This window comes from Triticum aestivum, chromosome 3D (genome assembly GCF_018294505.1).
Source record: "Triticum aestivum cultivar Chinese Spring chromosome 3D, IWGSC CS RefSeq v2.1, whole genome shotgun sequence".
Lineage (NCBI taxonomy): Eukaryota > Viridiplantae > Streptophyta > Magnoliopsida > Poales > Poaceae > Triticum > Triticum aestivum.
Window position 1 is genome coordinate 372,432,082 of NC_057802.1, and position 18,361 is coordinate 372,450,442.

Consider the following 18,361-nt stretch of genomic DNA (forward strand, 5'->3'; position numbering starts at 1 on the left):
ATCGTGCATGGTTCGCACCAGTCTTTCCCCTCCTTGCCACGGGCCTACGCGAAAACAAGAGCCCCGGGTGGATTCTTTTCCCGTGAAAACGCAGGAGCTGGTAACTTTCCATCGGATTGGAACGAGTGCATTCCTTCGTACCGAACGCATAAAACGCAGCGATTCCGTAGGAATGTGTTTCATGTGGGTTTTCCTTTGATTTTCCTACGTCCCGAGGACGCGCGGCAGTTTTCCCTTTTTTTTAGTGGGTAGCACATACAGTAAATGTTTTCGTGCTTGTCTTGGCCTTTCCATTGGCGTCAGCTGCCAGCAGCCAAAGGTCCTGGTTGTGATGATATCTCGAGTTAGCCACGTCTGCACGGCCTCTTGCTGAAGCTGGTCAGATCAACAAGGCGGGAAAATGCCGAGAATTTTCTCAAGGTTTCACAGAAATCAAGCCCTGCCTCGAGGGGATCCTGGTTTCCTTCCTGTCAACTCCATGTGGCATGATTTTGTCAAGACCAGTAAACTCAGGGCCGGTGGTTTCTCCGCAAATTCTGCAGGGTTGTTGCCCGCTTCCTTATTCTAATCATTGGACAAAGAGGAACACAAGGCCAACGCTAACTACTGGACCAGAAGACCACGAGAAATATGACAACTCGAACAGGATCACCGATTCACCAAAAGTCCAAAAGTGTGTGTGCGCGCGCGCGCGCGTGCATTTAGGTTCCGGTTCCATTTGCATGAAAACTGATAATACGACTTCCTCATCAAGCCAAGATACAGACGTTTGGCCAAAGAAAATACGAGTACTGCAGAAAAACTTGCAGAACTCAAACCGAGCCACTGCAAACACACCAAGAACAAAACCACAATCAGGTCGAACAGACAACGATCTCCCTACCATCTTCTTTCAAGCTCAGCGTCGGCGATGTTCAGCCGTCTCCACTCTGCAGTGCCATGAGCCCACCAACCTTCTCCTATGAAAGAATTCAACGCCAGCCAGTATTAGCAGTCTCGCTCCACTGCACCGCTGGCTTCGCAAACCCGTTGAGTAGTTTGAAAATACCTACTGGTACTGGTAGTATTATAGGGCTACACTCCATTGAAGCAAGGATCATTTCCGGCTTTCCAGATAGCACACGCGGCTACCTAGAGAAAAAAGCAACATTCTGTTCATCCATGGAGGCATTTCATCACAGGAAAGGTATACTGGACAGGTAACAGGTTAAAGCACATCTCAGAATACTCCATAGCTACATCAGTGATACTCCTTGGCACTACAAAAACATGCATTTACCATTACCTGCCATCGAAAGAGTCCTTCTAGGCTTGCACTCATTTGATAGAGCTCGTGCTACCTGGATGCGCCCATTTGATAGAGCACATTTACCCACATTTTAAGTTCGGTCGCAGCCCACAGGTGTCCCAGCTTCCTTTCGAATCAGTGCATCAACCACATGCAAATTAAGAGTGTGATGATAAAGCAGACAGAGGCAAAGTTGAGAACCTACAACTGTAAACACGACACTATCATTACAGCAGGTCGCGTCTGCTTCTGAATGTTGCACCTGTATTTAGGGTTTCCTATCCAGTTAAGAATAAACTAAGGAGGACACTAATAATAAAGACTGCATATATAAAGAGAAAAACCAAAGAACTCTACTACACAGCAGTAAGAATTCAGTTGTCACACAGGTTCAAGCAACATGACAAGACGACAGAATTTAAATAAAACCATCTCAGTTCAGATAGGAAGTTTGAATAAAACAAACAAGAAATGGGTAACATAAGTGAAAAACGACTAAATTCAGATAAAGCAGCAGCTGTTGTCGGAGCAAGCCTGTACTGCCATGCCTGCATTCCATGTGAAAACTGAGATTGCAAGACAAAAGATGGGTATCCAATAGGCTTCCGTGATTCCAATTCAAACTGACATCAGGATGACGCTCTTATGCTCCAGTTAACCCAACTTCGGCTAGTCAAAGCTAGAAGTAACAGCTTGACCTGAAATGCAAAGATTTACTTTTAGAAACTAGAAACCAAAGCCACCGCAAAATACAACAAGTCACAGATCATCTGGAGTGCGTATTCTCAAGAAAAAAAGAACTGATCATCTGGAACTTGAGTGGGTACATAAATGCATTTTTGCACTACCACACATGGAAATGGAGAAATATTATATGATCATGATTCATGCATTCGGAAATAACCAAATAGTTGGCGCATTCTGCAAAACTATTCAGCTGAGGAAAACCAATATCAGTTAAGTTTGCAAATCAAACTAAATAACTGAAGAAGATATATAAAGTTAAATTAACAAGTCCTTGGTGCAAACTATGACCCAGTACAGAGTTAATAACAAATTACAAATCCTGAAAGCCAACTGAAACAACGTTTAAGAATTCAGGTGTTATACACATGGAAATGGAGAAATATTATATGATCATGATTCATGCATTAAAAAATAACCAAATAGTTGGCGCATTCTTCAAAACTATTCAGTTGAGGGAAACCAATAGCAATTAAGTTTGCAAATCAAAGTAAGTAACTGAAGAAGATATATAAAGTTAAATTTACAAGTCCTTGGTGCAAACTATGACCTAGTACAGAGTTAATAACAAATTACAAATCCTGAAAACCAACTGAAGCAAAGTTTAAGAATTCAGGTGTTATACACATGGAAATGGAGAAATATTATATAATCATGATTCATGCATTCGAAAATAACCAAATAGTTGGAGCATTCTACAAAACCATTCAGTTGAGGAAAACCAATAGCAGTTAAGTTTGCAAATCAAAGTAAATAACTGAAGAAGATATATAAAGTTAAATTTACAAGTCTTTGGTTCAAACTATGACCCAGTACAGAGTTAATAACAAATTACAAATCCTGAAAACCAACTGAAGCAACGTTTAAAAATTCAGGTGTTAACTACTTAACTATATAAAGCGATGGTGCTAGGTGAACTAACAAGAAAAAAATAGTTACTTGCCATAGTACCTATTTCCCCTCTCTACATAATTAATCATTTTTCACCTACGATATGTATACTCTTATCGTTGATTCTGGCAATATGTAGTGTCTGAGAAAACTGAACAATTACAAGTCAAACAACCAAGTAGTTCTTTCTGAACTTTAAAAGCACTATAGGGTTATCCCAATAAAGAAAATGGAGTTACAAGTTGATCCAGTCTTTTATAATCAAGTCACAAATATGAAACTAGTTTTACACATGATGTTGAGTTCTAGGGAAATTGGTTGGTGCCCAGGGGAGCCCCTTCTCAATAGGGTTAAGAAACAACACACTGTGACAATACCAACAAAATTTGTAAGCACCGAATTTTATATTATGTAAATTTTGAACTACTTTATCATGTACTAGCTTCATTAGGCATCAAATCCTGATCTGGGTGAGCAATCTACACCTGTCCTTAAATAGCTAAATCGATGGAAGTACAACCAAAAGGAAATAAATATAATTAACAGATCAAAGGAGATTACCTACTCAATTGTATCATTTCTTATCATCATCTGGAGCAGGCAGAGGTGCCGACCGCATGAAGAACGGAACGCAGGACCTCTGTGAGGCTCGGTCGACTTGTTGCAGAAGAATTCCAGCTTTGTGGTGTTCAGATTTAGCACAAGCAGATATGAATGGGGCTTCCTTATGGACCAAAACTCCATGTACACATAGCCAGGACGCGCACGCGCTTCATCCACTCCTCAAGACGAAGCTTCTTCAGGTATCCAAACTCATTCAGCAACGAAACCTCCTTCTTGAGCATCCACTCAGCATTGCTGTCACGGACCCAGAGCTGCACGCACTGCTCTTTGCTGGACACAATGCAGAGTCCGCCGTGCTCCGCCATGTCTGCGACACAGTACGATTCGCCAGGAGGGATTGGCGGTTTGATAACCGACCACACCATTGCTTCCATGTCCAGCACCAAGATCTTCTCGTCGTCCTTGCAGTACCGGGACTTCTTGGTGTCCGACCGCCAGTACACGTACCGGCCCGCGGGCATGCCGTCGCTCCAGCATCGTATAAAGCTATACACTGCATGGTTCGTATCGGACGAGGCAATCATGTCCCACTCGCGGGTGCGGGAGGAGAAGACGGCGGAGTGTGAGCCGGCCCACCGCTCCATGCCGATGACCCGGAACGAGGCGTCGGCATCGTCCACCAAGATGGAGTAGCGGACGATGTGGGACGAATAGCGCCAGGCGTGGGGAGGGCGGAAGAAGACGGCCGTCCGCGCGAGGGGGTCATACGCGGCGAGATCCAGCGCATAGCGGCCGCGGGAAAGGAGGAGGAGGCCGCCGTCGCAGCCGCGGAGGCGCCACTCCTCGTAGTACTCCCCTTCGCCGTCGTCGTCCGAATCTATGGCGGGGAGGTCTTCGAAGAAGTCGCCGTCAACGGCGGCGGAGACCAGATCGGGATTACGGGATTCGGCGGGGACGAAGCGGAGTTTAGGGCAGTGGTGAGGAACAGGCATGTCGCTGCGGTCGGTGAGGATGAAGCCGACGAGTGGGGGCCTGCGAAGGGACTGGAAGCGGCGGTAGATGGCCGGGACGCAGGCTACTCGGCCCCAGCTCTTGCAGACGAGGGCGGCGCTGGCAAGCGACGCCATGTCGGGGAGGCGGAGGAAGATCTCGCCCAGGAGATCATCGCCGAGGGGGGCCACCGGCGGCGCCGGCGTGGTCTTCGTCTTCTTGGCACTCTCGCTCCCGTTTCTCTCCCATGGTTCCATATAGGAGTACTAGTACTTCTCAAGAGAATTCGCTTTCAAGGATCAGATCAGATTTCTCTCAGGTCTCGCTCTTATAGGGGCATTTCAGTTGTGATTTTTGGCGCCCGAAATTTCACATTCGCGCCAAGCTGCTTTTCGCAACATTTTTTCTTTACGGGATACGCTCCGCTTTATTTATTTATTTATTTATTTATTGAAAGAAATACACTCCGCTTCATTGATTACTTTTCGGCACAGAAATGCGACGAGATCTTTTTTTCTTCATGGAAGGAGATCGTTTGGAAGATAGAGGCCCAGGCCTGTCTGATTCACATCTTTGACCGATATCTATTGCTAGTTGAAAATATGATATTTAAAAGAAAAAACAAGGTCAGCTCAATCTCTACACTTAAAACGGTAGTTGGTAGCTTCTCCTCGCCGATTTTATTTTCGTCTGGTTTTTTCACCTCACCTCCCACCACCCTCACCCATTGGATTTGTTTTCCTTTCATTGAAACCAAATCTCATTAAATGGCGAGATTATGTTTCGTGTTTGCTTTGGTAGGTGATGATTCAATTCAATCATGTAAATAATACTCTCTCTGTCCCAAAATATAAGAACGTTTTTAACACTACACTAGTGTAAAAAGCATTCTTATATTTTGAGACGGAGGGAGCAGGTAATTAAGAATTCATAAATTGCACCGAACATGTGAGATCACATTTCTAAAAGACATACTCCGGTAGCTCATCTACAGTAATCACACACTAATGGGGCCATGTCATCGCAATTAATTTACTAAACCTCACTTTGATCCAAATTAAAATTTTAAAATAAAGGCAAATAAAATTATTTCTTCTACCAGTAAAGAAAATTTTCATAATATTGCAAAAATCCCCAAGGCTATTAAAAAAGTAAAACTAACATTATTTGAGACTCCAAAAAGCTCCTAGCTGTTTTTGAATGACCCAACAACAATTAATCAAAATTCAAATGAATTCTTTTAACTCTCCAACTTTTGTGGCAGTGCCAATTGATGCAAAGTAATTGTGTGGCCAGGCTTCACATTTTACAAAAGTTAAATGGAGTAAAAAAATGTAAAACAGAGGAGAAAACTGGAAACAGAAAAAAAAAGGAAAAGAAAATGCCACTGGCGCCACTGTACACCGAGGCCTGCTTAGCGACAGTATGCCTGGCCCAGCCCACCACGACCTTTTCATTCACCTCCAGTCGGGCACTGGAGGCAGGGGCCGCCATGACCGTCCACGCGCGCGGGCACCGCTGCGATGTTCGCCAGCGCGATCACCCTGTAGCCCTAGGGTAGATGAGGTCAACCCCGAGCGCCCCTCGTTCCCCTCCGCGCACCATAGCCCTCTGGTTGCCTCGCCATTCTCCCCCTCTCTCTCGCTCGGTCGTCTCTCCTCCCCTCCAGTACGCCGCTGTCGCCCCTCCGCAGCTCCACCGCGGCGACAGCCACCCCCGCTTCCCTCCGCCGTGTCCGGAGGCCTCGCCGTGCTCGACCTCATCTTCTTCGTCTAGCAGTTGGAGCTGGAGAACCCTGCAACGCCGGATCGACGCGTTCCCCTTTCGCCTCGGCCGCCGTCGGTCATCGTCGATTCCGGCTCGCCTCTGCGCTCCCGTTCCCCCATAGGGCCTTCGTGAGTCGCTCGGTGAGCTCCACCCCCTTCCTCTCCCCGTCCTTGCTCTGTTTCCGCCCGTAGCTAGCCGTGCACGACACGCCGCCATTGCCGTGCTCTGGCTCCGCTGTCGTCGCGGAAGTGCCCGTCACGGTCCGCCGGGCTCACCAATGCGTTTGTGGCTTCGAGTAGACGTCGTAGGAGTTGTGCGCCTCAGTTTTGCCGTCACATTCGTCGCGCGCGAGCTCGCCGTGCTTCGGGTCCCCGCCACTCTCGTCGCTGAAGACATTCCGACCATCCCCAAGTCCAACCGGTAGCACCACCGCGCGCGCGACGTCGAACGCGCCAAGCCATGGGTCCGGAGACCCACCATAGCGCGAATCCGAGGCTCGCCGGCGTTCGGCCACCGCGAAAAGCCTCGTCGGAGCGGTTCCGGCACCGGCGCCGACGTGGCGCCCACGTGGTCGTGTCTGGGTCACTCGCAGCTTGGTCCCGCGGGCTCAGTTGACCGGGTCAACTGTGCTGACTGTGCACGGTTGACCCTGACAAGTGGGTCCCCCTCTGCTAATTAGTCTAACTTATGTTTTTATAAAATAACTTAATTAGTTAAACTAAATAGTCATTGACATGTGGGGCCCATTCCCTAATTAACTAACCCACTGTGAATGACTGGTGGGTCCCGTTGGTCAGATTTGACCTGGACCCGCTGGGTTTGATCACTGACGTCATGCTGACGTAGTATTTCCTTTTCTGGTTATTTGTCGAATTAGATTTAAATTCCAGAATTTCAGAAAATGCTAAAAACTTCATAAATTCATAGAAAATTAACCGTAGCTCGGATCAAAAACTTCTCTACATGAAAGTTGCTCAGAAAAATCCAACGAATCCAAATATGCACTCCGTTCATTTGTCACATGCCTCTAGCATAGCGAACATGGAATCTTCCCCCTCTTTTCATATGTCCAAAAAATGCCAAACGTTGGGAAAAACCCTCCGGCTGTTTTCCCTCTCCATCTGCCACGTGTAGTACCGTGTTAGAACACTCATAGCGCTGCATATCGTCATGTCATGCTTAGTGTTGCACTTGTTTGCTTTTTATATTCATTGTTTCTTCCCCCTCTCTTCTCCGCTAGACCCCGAGACCGACGATGACGCCACCGAGTACGACTACGCCTCTGACGTCCAGCCACTTGCCGCAGTGCTTCCAGGCAAGCAAATCCCCCTTGGATATCACTCGTTCTCTTCTTTCTTATGCTTGTGATACGTCTCCAACGTATCTATAATTTTTTATTGTTCCATGCTGTTATATTATCATTCTTGAATGTTTTACAATCATTTTATAGCAACTTTATATCATTTTTTGGGACTAACCTATTGACATAGTACCCAGTGCCAGTTGCTGTTTTTGCTTTTTTTTACTTCGCGGAAAATCAATACCAAACGGAGTCCAAACGCAGCGAAACTTTTTGGAGAATTTTGTTGGACCAGAAGACACACGATAGGCCAAGGAAGTACCAGAGGGGGGCTCCGAGGAGAGCACAACTCACCTGGGGGCGCCTGGGGGCCCAGGCGCGCCCTGGTGGGTTGTGCCCACCTCGGCCGCCTCCCACACCGCGTGTTTGCTTTATAAATACGCCGAAAATCCAAAAAACCTAGAAGACTCGACGAAACACAATTCCAACCTTCGCAAGTTCCAGAAACCACAAATCCAATCTAGACACCATCACGGAGGGGTTCATCATCCTCATTGGTGCCTCTCCGATGATGCGTCAGTAGTTCATTGTAGACCTACGGGTTCGTAGTTAGTAGCTACATGGCTTACTCTTTCTCTTTTGATTCTCAATACAATGGTCTCTTGGAGATCTATTTGATGTAACACTTTTTGCGGTGTGTTTGTTGGGATCCGATGAACTTTGAGTTTATAATCAGATCTATTTCATCCATGAAAGTTATTTGAGTTTTGATCTCTTATATGCATGATTGCTTATAGCTTTGTATTTATTCTTCAAATCTTTGGTTTAGTTAGGCCTACTAGATCGATTCTTCTTGCCATGGGAAGAGGTGCTTTGTGATGGGTTCGATCTTACGGTGCTCAATCCCAATGAAAGAAGGGGACATGACACGTATGTATTGTTGCTATTAAGGATAACAAGATGGGGTATATTCCTACATGAATAGATCTTGTCTACATCATTTCATTGTTCTTATTGCATTACTCCGCTTTTCCATGAACTTAATACACTAGATGCATGCTCGATAGCGGTCGATGTGTGGAGTAATAGTAGTAGATGGAGGCAGGAGTCGGTCTACCATTCTTGGATGTGATGCCTATATAATGATCATTGCCTCGATATCGTCATAATTATTTGAAGTTATATCAGTTGCCCAACAGTAATTTGTTTACCCGATGTATGCTATTTTTCTCGAGAGAAGCCACTAGTGAAATCTATGGGCCTCAGGTCTCTTCTTTATCATATTTGCCTTCAAGATCTATTTTTATTTGCTTTTATTTTCAGATCTATTAACCCAATAACCCAAAAATACCTTGGTGCATTTTTTTATTTCGCGTTTCTGTGAGATATATTTATCCAATCTACTACAAATTTATCTATCATTTTACCTGGGAGGGATTGACAGCCCCTCTTACACGTCGGGTTGCAAGTATTTGTTCTTTGTGTGCAGGTACCGTTTACGTAGTGTTGCGTGGCTCTCCTACTGGTTCGATAACCTTGGTCCCATCACTGAGGGAAATACCTACCATAGTTGTGCTGCATCATCCCTTCCTCTTTGGGGAAATACCGACGTAGTTCAAGCCACATCAGCTTGCATTAGAACTGCTACTGCTTTCGTATGGTCCTTCTCTGATGCATAGCCTGATTTTGTACCCTGCTCTTGTACCTTACCTGCTTATCCTAAACTACTTAGTATAGGTTGGTTAGTGATCCATCAATGACCCCTCACCTTGTCCTTGTTGCCCCCGTTGGATTACCAGGTGACTCAATCAATGTGATCGACGTCCAGGGCCCGACACAGCACACCACACCCTCCTTAGTTGTACGACTCTACAGGGCTACTATCAAATGCCGAGGATGATACTTCATAACGCACTCCTGATGATAACCCTGTAGTGTAGTAATCGGTCATGGTCATCGAAGGTGATTCCTCCTTCACCATTCCCGATACGACTCTGTTGTGCAACACTGCAAGTGTGAGCCTCGAGGGTGATTCCTCCTGAGTTCAACTTGACGATTACATCAAGTGTATTCCATCGAGGGTGATTCCTTGAAATTCGCCTTTGGTGTATGAACACGCGGTTACTTTGACTTGACCACGGGACCATGATGACATCGGGTCGGCCCTGAGGGGGTACCCGTGAGTGATGTGAAGTCGGGTTGAGTTGGAGGGTACCCGCGAGATAATTACGAGGCACACTCGGGCAGGCAGACCGCCCTAGAGTGGGCTGGGCCTGGCCCTTGCCGCAAGTCCTCGAGATGGGGCGGCAGGAGCACTGATCGTCACCGCGCGCTTCCAAGTCACTAACGAGATTGGGTATTTGATCTGAGTTGGTTTTGACCTATACGCACTAACCTTCATGTGGGACAAGATATGGGCAACCGGCATCGTATGTGTCAATCGAAGCTCTTCAGGCGTCAGCGGTTTAGTGGAGCGCACCCGGGTGGCCGGCGTAAGCACCTACCTGTTGGAAATATGCCCTAGAGGCAATAATAAAATGGTTATTATTGTATTTCCTTGATCATGATAATTGTCTATTGTTCATGCTATAATTGTATTAACTGGAAACCGTAATACATGTGTTAATACATAGACCACAACATGTCCCTAGTAAGCCTCTAGTTGACTAGCTCGTTGATCAATAGATGGTTATGGTTTCCTGACCATGGACATTGGATGTCATTGATAACGGGATCACATCATTAGGAGAATGATGTGATGGACAAGACCCAATCCTAAGCATAGCACAAGATCATGTAATTCGTTTGCTAAGAGCTTTTCTAATATCAAGTATCGTTTCCTTAGACCATGAGATTGTGCAACTCCCGGATACCGTAGGAATGCTTTGGGTGTACCAAACGTCACAACGTAACTGGGTGGCTATAAAGGTGCACTACAGGTATCTCCGAAAGTGTCTGTTGGGTTGGCACAAATCGAGACTGGGATTTGTCACTCCGTATGACGGAGAGGTATCTTTGGGCCCACTCGGTAATGCATCATCATAATGAGCTCAATGTGACTAATGAGTTAGCCACGGGATCATGCATGACGGAACGAGTAAAGTGACTTGCCGGTAACGAGATTGAACGAGGTATTGGGAAACCGACGATCGAATCTCGGGCAAGTAACATACCGATTGACAAAGGGAATTGTATACAGGATTGATTGAATCCCCAACATCGTGATTCATCCAATGAGATCATCGTGGAACATGTGGGAGCCAATATGGGTATCCAGATCCCGCTATTGGTTATTGGCCGGAGAGGTGTCTCGGTCATGTCTGCATGGTTCCCGAACCCGTAGGGTCTACACACTTAAGGTTCGGTGACGCTAGAGTTGTTATGGGAAATAGTTGTTGGAAATATGCCCTAGAGGCAATAATAAATGGTTATTATTATATTTCTTTGTTCATGGTAATTGTCTATTGTTCATGCTATAATTGTGTTATCCGGAAATCGTAATGCATGTGTGAATACATAGACCACAACGTGTCCCTAGTAAGCCTCTAGTTGACTAGCTCGTTGATCAACAGATAGTCATGGTTTCCTGACTATGGACATTGGATATCATTGATAACGGGATCACATCATTAGGAGAATGATGTGATGGACAAGACCCAATCCTAAGCATAGCTCAAAGATCGTGTAGTTCGTTTGCTAGAGCTTTTCCAATGTCAAGTATCTTCTCCTTAGACCATGAGATCGTGCAACTCCCGGATACCGTAGGAGTACTTTGGGTGTGCCAAACGTCACAACGTAACTGGGTGACTATAAAGGTACACTACGGGTATCTCCGAAAGTGTCTGTTGGGTTGGCACGGATCGAGACTGGGATTTGTCACTCCGTATGACGGAGAGGTATCTCTGGGCCCACTCGGTAATGCATCATCATAATGAGCTCAATGTGACTAAGGCGTTAGTCACGGGATCATGCATTGCGGTACGAGTAAAGAGACTTGCCGGTAACGAGATTGAACAAGGTATTGGGATACCGACGATCGAATCTCGGGCAAGTAACATACCGATTGACAAAGGGAATTGTATACGGGATTGATTGAATCCTCGACATCGTGGTTCATCCAATGAGATCATCGTGGAACATGTGGGAGCCAACATGGGTATCCAGATCCCGCTGTTGGTTATTGACCGGAGAGGCGTCTCGGTCATGTCTGCATGTCTCCCGAACCCGTAGGGTCTACACACTTAAGGTTCGGTGACGCTAGGGTTGTAGAGATATGAGTATGCGGAAACCCAAAAGTTGTTCGGAGTCCCGGATGAGATCCCGGACGTCACGAGGAGTTCCGGAATGGTCTGGAGGTGAAGAATTATATATAGGAAGTCAAGTTTCGGCCATCGGGAAAGTTTCGGGGGTCACCGGTATTGTACCGGGACCACCGGAAGGGTCCCGGGGGTCCACCGGGTGGGGCCACCTATCCCGGAGGGCCCCATGGGCTGAAGTGGGAAGGGAACCAGCCCTTAGTGGGCTGGGGCACCCCCATGGGCCTTCCCCCTGCGCCTAGGGTTGGAAACCCTAGGGTGGGGGGCGCCCCACTTGCCTTGGGGGGCAAGTCTCCCCCCTGGCCGCCGCCCCCATGCAGATGGGTTCCTGGCCGGCGCCCCCCTCCCAGGGGGCCTATATAAAGGGGTGAGGGAGGGCAGCAGTACTACAGCCTTTGGCGCCTTCCTCCTCCCCTGCAACACCTCTCCCTCTCGCATAAGCTCGGCGAAGCCTTGCCGAGATCCCGCTACATCCACCACCACGCCGTCGTGCTGCTGGATCTCCATCAACCTCTCCTTCCCCCTTGCTGGATCAAGAAGGAGGAGACGTCGCTGCTCCGTACGTGTGTTGAACACGGAGGTGCCGTCCGTTCGGCACTCAGTCATCGGTGATTTGGATCACGGCGAGTACGACTCCATCAACCTCGTTCATTGGAACGCTTCCGCTCACGATCTACAAGGGTATGTAGATGCACTCCTTTCCCCTCGTTGCTAGTATACTCCATAGATGATCTTGGTGATGCGTAGGAAAATTTTACAATTCTGCTACGATCCCCAACAGTGGCATCATGAGCCAGGCCTATGCGTAGTTACTATGCACGAGTAGAACACAAAGCAGTTGTGGGCGTAGATGTTGCCAATTCTTCTTGCCGCTACTAGTCTTATCTTGTTTCGGCGGTATTGTGGGACGAAGCGGCCCGGACCGACCTTACACGTACGGTTACGTGAGATAGGTTCCACCGACTGACATGCACTAGTTGCATAAGGTGGCTAGCGGGTGTCTGTCTCTCCCACTTTAGTCGGAACGGATTCGATGAAAAGGGTCCTTATGAAGGGTAAATAGAAATTGGCACATCACGTTGTGGTTTTACGTAGGTAAGAAACGTTCTTGCTAGAAACCTATCCAAGCCACGTAAAAACTTGCAACAACAATTAGAGGACGTCTAACTTGTTTTTGCAGCATGTGAGATGTGATGTGATATGGCCAGAAGATGTGATGAATGATATATGTGATGTATGAGATTGATCATATTCTTGTAATAGGAATCACGACTTGCATGTCGATGAGTATGACAACCGGCAGGAGCCATAGGAGTTGTCTTTATTATTTTGTATGACCTGCATGTCATTGAATAACGCCATGTAAATTACTTTACTTTATTGCTAAACGCGTTAGCCATAGAAGTAGAAGTAATCATTGGCGTGACAACTTCATGAAGACACGATGATGGAGATCATGGTGTCATGCCGGTGACGAAGATGATCATGGTGCCCCGAAGATGGAGATCAAAGGAGCAAAATGATATTGGCCATATCATGTCACTATTTGATTGCATGTGATGTTTATCATGTTTTTGCATCTTATTTGCTTAGAACGACGGTAGTAAGTAAGATGATCCCTTATTATAATTTCAAGAAAGTGTTCCCCCTAACTGTGCACCGTTGCGAAGGTTCGTTGTTTCGAAGCACCACGTGATGATCGGGTGTGATAGATTCTAACGTTCGCATACAACGGGTGTTGACGAGCCTAGCATGTACAGACATGGCCTCGGAACACACGCAATACACTTAGGTTGACTTGACAAGCCTAGCATGTACAGACATGGCCTCGGAACACGGAGGACCGAAAGGTCGAGCATGAGTCGTATAGAAGATACGATCAACATGGAGATGTTCACCGATCTTGACTAGTCCGTCTCACGTGATGATCGGACACAACCTAGTTAACTCGGATCATGTTTCACTTAGATGACTAGAGGGATGTCTATCTGAGTGGGAGTTCATTGAGTAATTTGATTATATGAACTTAATTATCATGAACTTAGTCTAAAATCTTTACAATATGTCTTGTAGATCAAATGGCCCACGTTGTCCTCAACTTCAACGCGTTCCTAGAGAAAACCAAGCTGAAAGATGATGGCAGCAACTATACGGACTGGGTTCGGAACCTGAGGATCATCCTCATAGCAGCCAAGAAAGATTATGTCCTAGAAGCACCGCTAGGTGAAGCACCAATCCCAGAGAATCAAGACGTTATGAACGCTTGGCAATCACGTGCTGATGATTACTCCCTCGTTCAGTGCGGCATGCTTTACAGCTTAGAACCGGGGCTCCAAAAGCGTTTTGAGAAGCATGGAGCATATGAGATGTTCGAAGAGCTGAAAATGGTTTTCCAAGCTCATGCCCGGGTCGAGAGATATGAAGTCTCCGACAAGTTCTTCAGCTGTAAAATGGAGGAGAATAGTTCTGTTAGTGAGCACATACTCAGAATGTCTGGGTTACACAACCGCTTGTCTCAGCTGGGAGTTAATCTCCCGGATGACGCGGTCATTGACAGAATCCTTCAGTCGCTTCCACCAAGCTACAAGAGCTTTGTGATGAACTTCAATATGCAGGGGATGGAAAAGACCATTCCTGAGGTATATTCGATGCTGAAATCAGCGGAGGTGGAGATCAGAAAAGAACATCAAGTGTTGATGGTGAATAAAACCACTAAGTTCAAGAAGGGCAAGGGTAAGAAGAACTTCAAGAAGGACGGCAAGGGAGTTGCCGCGCCCGGTAAGCCAGTTGCCGGGAAGAAGTCAAAGAATGGACCCAAGCCTAAGACTGAGTGCTTTTATTCCAAGGGAAGTGGTCACTGGAAGCGGAACTGCCCCAAATACTTAGCGGACAAGAAGGCCAGCAACACAAAAGGTATATGTGATATACAAGTAATTGATGTGTACCTTACCAGTACTCGTAGTAGCTCCTGGGTATTTGATACCGGTGCGGTTGCTCATATTTGTAACTCAAAACAGGAACTGCGGAATAAACGGAGACTGGCAAAGGACGAGGTGACGATGCGCGTCGGGAATGGTTCCAAGGTCGATGTGATCGCCGTCGGCACGCTACCTCTGCATCTACCTACGGGATTAGTTTTAAACCTCAATAATTGTTATTTAGTGCCAGCTTTGAGCATGAACATTGTATCTGGATCTCGTTTAATTCGAGATGGCTACTCATTTAAATCCGAGAATAATGGTTGTTCTATTTATTTGAGAGATATGTTTTATGGTCATGCCCCGCTGGTCAATGGTTTATTCTTGATGAATCTCGAACGTGATGTTACACATATTCATAGTGTGAATACCAAAAGATGTAAAGTTGATAACGATAGTCCCACATACTTGTGGCACTGCCGCCTTGGTCACATTGGTGTCAAGCGCATGAAGAAGCTCCATGCAGATGGACTTTTGGAGTCTCTTGATTACGAATCATTTGACACGTGCGAACCATGCATCATGGGTAAGATGACCAAGACTCCGTTCTCCGGAACAATGGAGCGAGCAACCAACTTATTGGAAATCATACATACCGATGTGTGCGGTCCAATGAGTGTTGAGGCTCGCGGAGGATATCGTTATGTTCTCACTCTCACTGATGACTTAAGTAGATATGGGTATGTCTACCTAATGAAACACAAGTCTGAAACCTTTGAAAAGTTCAAGGAATTTCAGAGTGAGGTTGAGAATCAACGTGACAGAAAAATAAAATTCTTACGATCAGATCGTGGTGGAGAATATTTAAGTCACAAGTTTGGTGCACACTTGAGGAAATGTGGAATCGTTTCACAACTCACGCCGCCTGGAACACCTCAGCGAAACGGTGTGTCCGAACGTCGTAATCGCACTCTATTGGATATGGTGCGATCTATGATGTCTCTTACCGATTTACCGCTCTCATTTTGGGGCTATGCTTTAGAGACTGCCGCATTCACTTTAAATAGGGCTCCGTCGAAATTCATTGAGACGACACCGTATGAATTATGGTTTGGGAAGAAACCTAAGTTGTCGTTTCTAAAAGTTTGGGGATGCGATGCTTATGTCAAGAAACTTCAACCTGAAAAGCTCGAACCCAAGTCGGAGAAATGCGTCTTCATAGGATACCCTAAGGAGACTATTGGGTATACCTTCTACCTCGGATCCGAAGGCAAGATCTTCGTTGCCAAGAACGGGTCCTTTCTGGAGAAAGAGTTTCTCTCGAAGGAAGTAAGTGGGAGGAAAGTGGAACTTGATGAGGTGATAGTCACCCCTTCCGTACCGGAAAGTAGCACAACGCGGGAAGATGTTCCTGTGGTGCCTACACCGACTGGGGAGGAAGTTAATGATGATGATCATGAAGCTTCGGATCAAGTTACTACTGAACTTCGTAGGTCCACAAGGACACGTTCCGCACCAGAGTGGTACGACAACCCTGTCCTGGAAATCATGTTGTTAGACAACGGTGAACCTTCGAACTATGAAGAAGCGATGGCAGGCCCGGATTCCGACAAATGGCTAGAAGCCATGAAATCCGAGATAGGATCCATGTATGAAAACGAAGTATGGACTTTGACTGACTTGCCCGATGATCGGCGAGCCATAGAAAACAAATGGATCTTTAAGAAGAAGACATACGCGGATGGTAATGTGATCATCTATAAGGGTCGACTTGTCGCTAAGGGTTATCGACAAGTTCAAGGGGTTGACTACGATGAGACTTTCTCACCCGTAGCGAAGCTGAAGTCCGTCCGAATCATGTTAGCAATTGCCGCATACTATGATTATGAGATATGGCAGATGGATGTCAAAACGGCATTCCTTAATGGCTTTCTTAAGGAAGAATTGTATATGATGCAGTCGGAAGGTTTTGTCGATCCTAAGAATGCTAACAAAGTATGCAAGCTCCAGCGCTCAATCTATGGGCTGGTGCAAGCATCTCGGAGTTGGAACATTCGCTTTGATGAGATGATCAAAGTGTTTGGGTTTACACAGACTTATGGAGAAGCCTGTGTTTACAAGAAAGTGAGTGGGAGCTCTGTAGCATTTCTCATATTATATGTGGATGACATACTATTGATGGGAAATGATATAGAATTCTTGGAAAGTATAAAGGCCTATTTGAATAAGTGTTTTTCAATGAAGGACCTTGGAGAAGCTGCTTATATATTAGGCATCAAGATCTATAGAGATAGATTAAGACGCCTCATTGGTCTTTCACAGAGTACGTACCTTGACAAGATATTGAAGAAGTTCAATATGGATCAGTCCAAGAAGGGGTTCTTGCCTGTATTGCAAGGTGTGCAATTGAGCACGGCTCAATGCCCGACCACGGCAGAAGATAGAGAAAAGATGAGTGTCATCCCCTATGCCTCGGCCATAGGGTCTATTATGTATGCCATGCTGTGTACCAGACCTGATGTAAACCTTGCCGTAAGTTTGGTAGGAAGGTACCAAAGTAATCCCGGCATGGAACACTGGACAGCGGTCAAGAATATCCTGAAGTACCTGAAGAGGACTAAGGATATGTTTCTCGTTTATGGAGGTGACGAAGAGCTCGTCGTAAAGGGTTACGTCGACGCTAGCTTCGACACAGATCTGGATGACTCGAAGTCACAAACCGGATACGTGTATATTTTGAATAGAGGAGCAGTAAGCTGGTGCAGTTGCAAGCAAAGCGTCGTGGCGGGATCTACATGTGAAGCGGAGTACATGGCAGCCTCAGAGGCAGCACAGGAAGCAGTCTGGATGAAGGAGTTCATTACCGACCTAGGGGTGATTCCCAATGCGTCGGGCCCAATGACTCTCTTCTGTGACAACACTGGAGCTATTGCCCTTGCGAAGGAGCCCAGGTTTCACAGGAAGACCAGGCATATCAAGCGTCGCTTCAACTCCATTCGTGAAAGTGTTCAAAATGGAGACATAGATATTTGTAAAGTACACACGGACCTGAATGTAGCAGATCCGTTGACTAAACCTCTCCCTAGAGCAAAACATGATCAACACCAGGACGCAATGGGTGTTCGATTCATCACAATGTAACTAGATTATTGACTCTAGTGCAAGTGGGAGACTGTTGGAAATATGCCCTAGAGGCAATAATAAATGGTTATTATTATATTTCTTTGTTCATGGTAATTGTCTATTGTTCATGCTATAATTGTATTATCCGGAAATCGTAATACATGTGTGAATACATAGACCACAACGTGTCCCTAGTAAGCCTCTAGTTGACTAGCTCGTTGATCAACAGATAGTCATGGTTTCCTGACTATGGACATTGGATGTCATTGATAACGGGATCACATCATTAGGAGAATGATGTGATGGACAAGACCCAATCCTAAGCATAGCTCAAAGATCGTGTAGTTCGTTTGCTAGAGCTTTTCCAATGTCAAGTATCTTCTCCTTAGACCATGAGATCGTGCAACTCCCGGATACCGTAGGAGTACTTTGGGTGTGCCAAACGTCACAACGTAACTGG

General features: G+C 46.2%; 1 protein-coding gene across 2 annotated transcripts; it reads right to left on the minus strand.

The window, feature by feature from the left end:
• Positions 1–1,689: 1,689 nt before the first annotated feature.
• Positions 1,690–4,762, minus strand: LOC123078973 (uncharacterized). 2 transcript variants are annotated; one of them, XM_044501638.1, is made up of 2 exons: positions 3,489–4,762; positions 1,690–1,986 (listed from the first exon to the last, which is right to left on the minus strand). In XM_044501638.1, exon 1 carries the CDS (start codon positions 4,732–4,734, stop codon positions 3,649–3,651), a length of 1,086 nt encoding a protein of 361 aa, XP_044357573.1. In that variant the 5' UTR covers positions 4,735–4,762; the 3' UTR covers positions 1,690–1,986; positions 3,489–3,648. The 2 variants fall into 2 exon arrangements, with proteins under 2 accessions (XP_044357573.1, XP_044357572.1); XM_044501637.1 differs by having other exon boundaries at positions 3,485–4,762.
• Between the last annotated feature and the right edge of the window lie 13,599 nt (positions 4,763–18,361).

Excerpts from the sequence above, each read along its gene's own strand:
- LOC123078973 (XM_044501638.1), bottom strand. The coding sequence starts at position 4,734 with ATGGAACCATGGGAGAGAAACGGGAGCGAGAGTGCCAAGAAGACGAAG.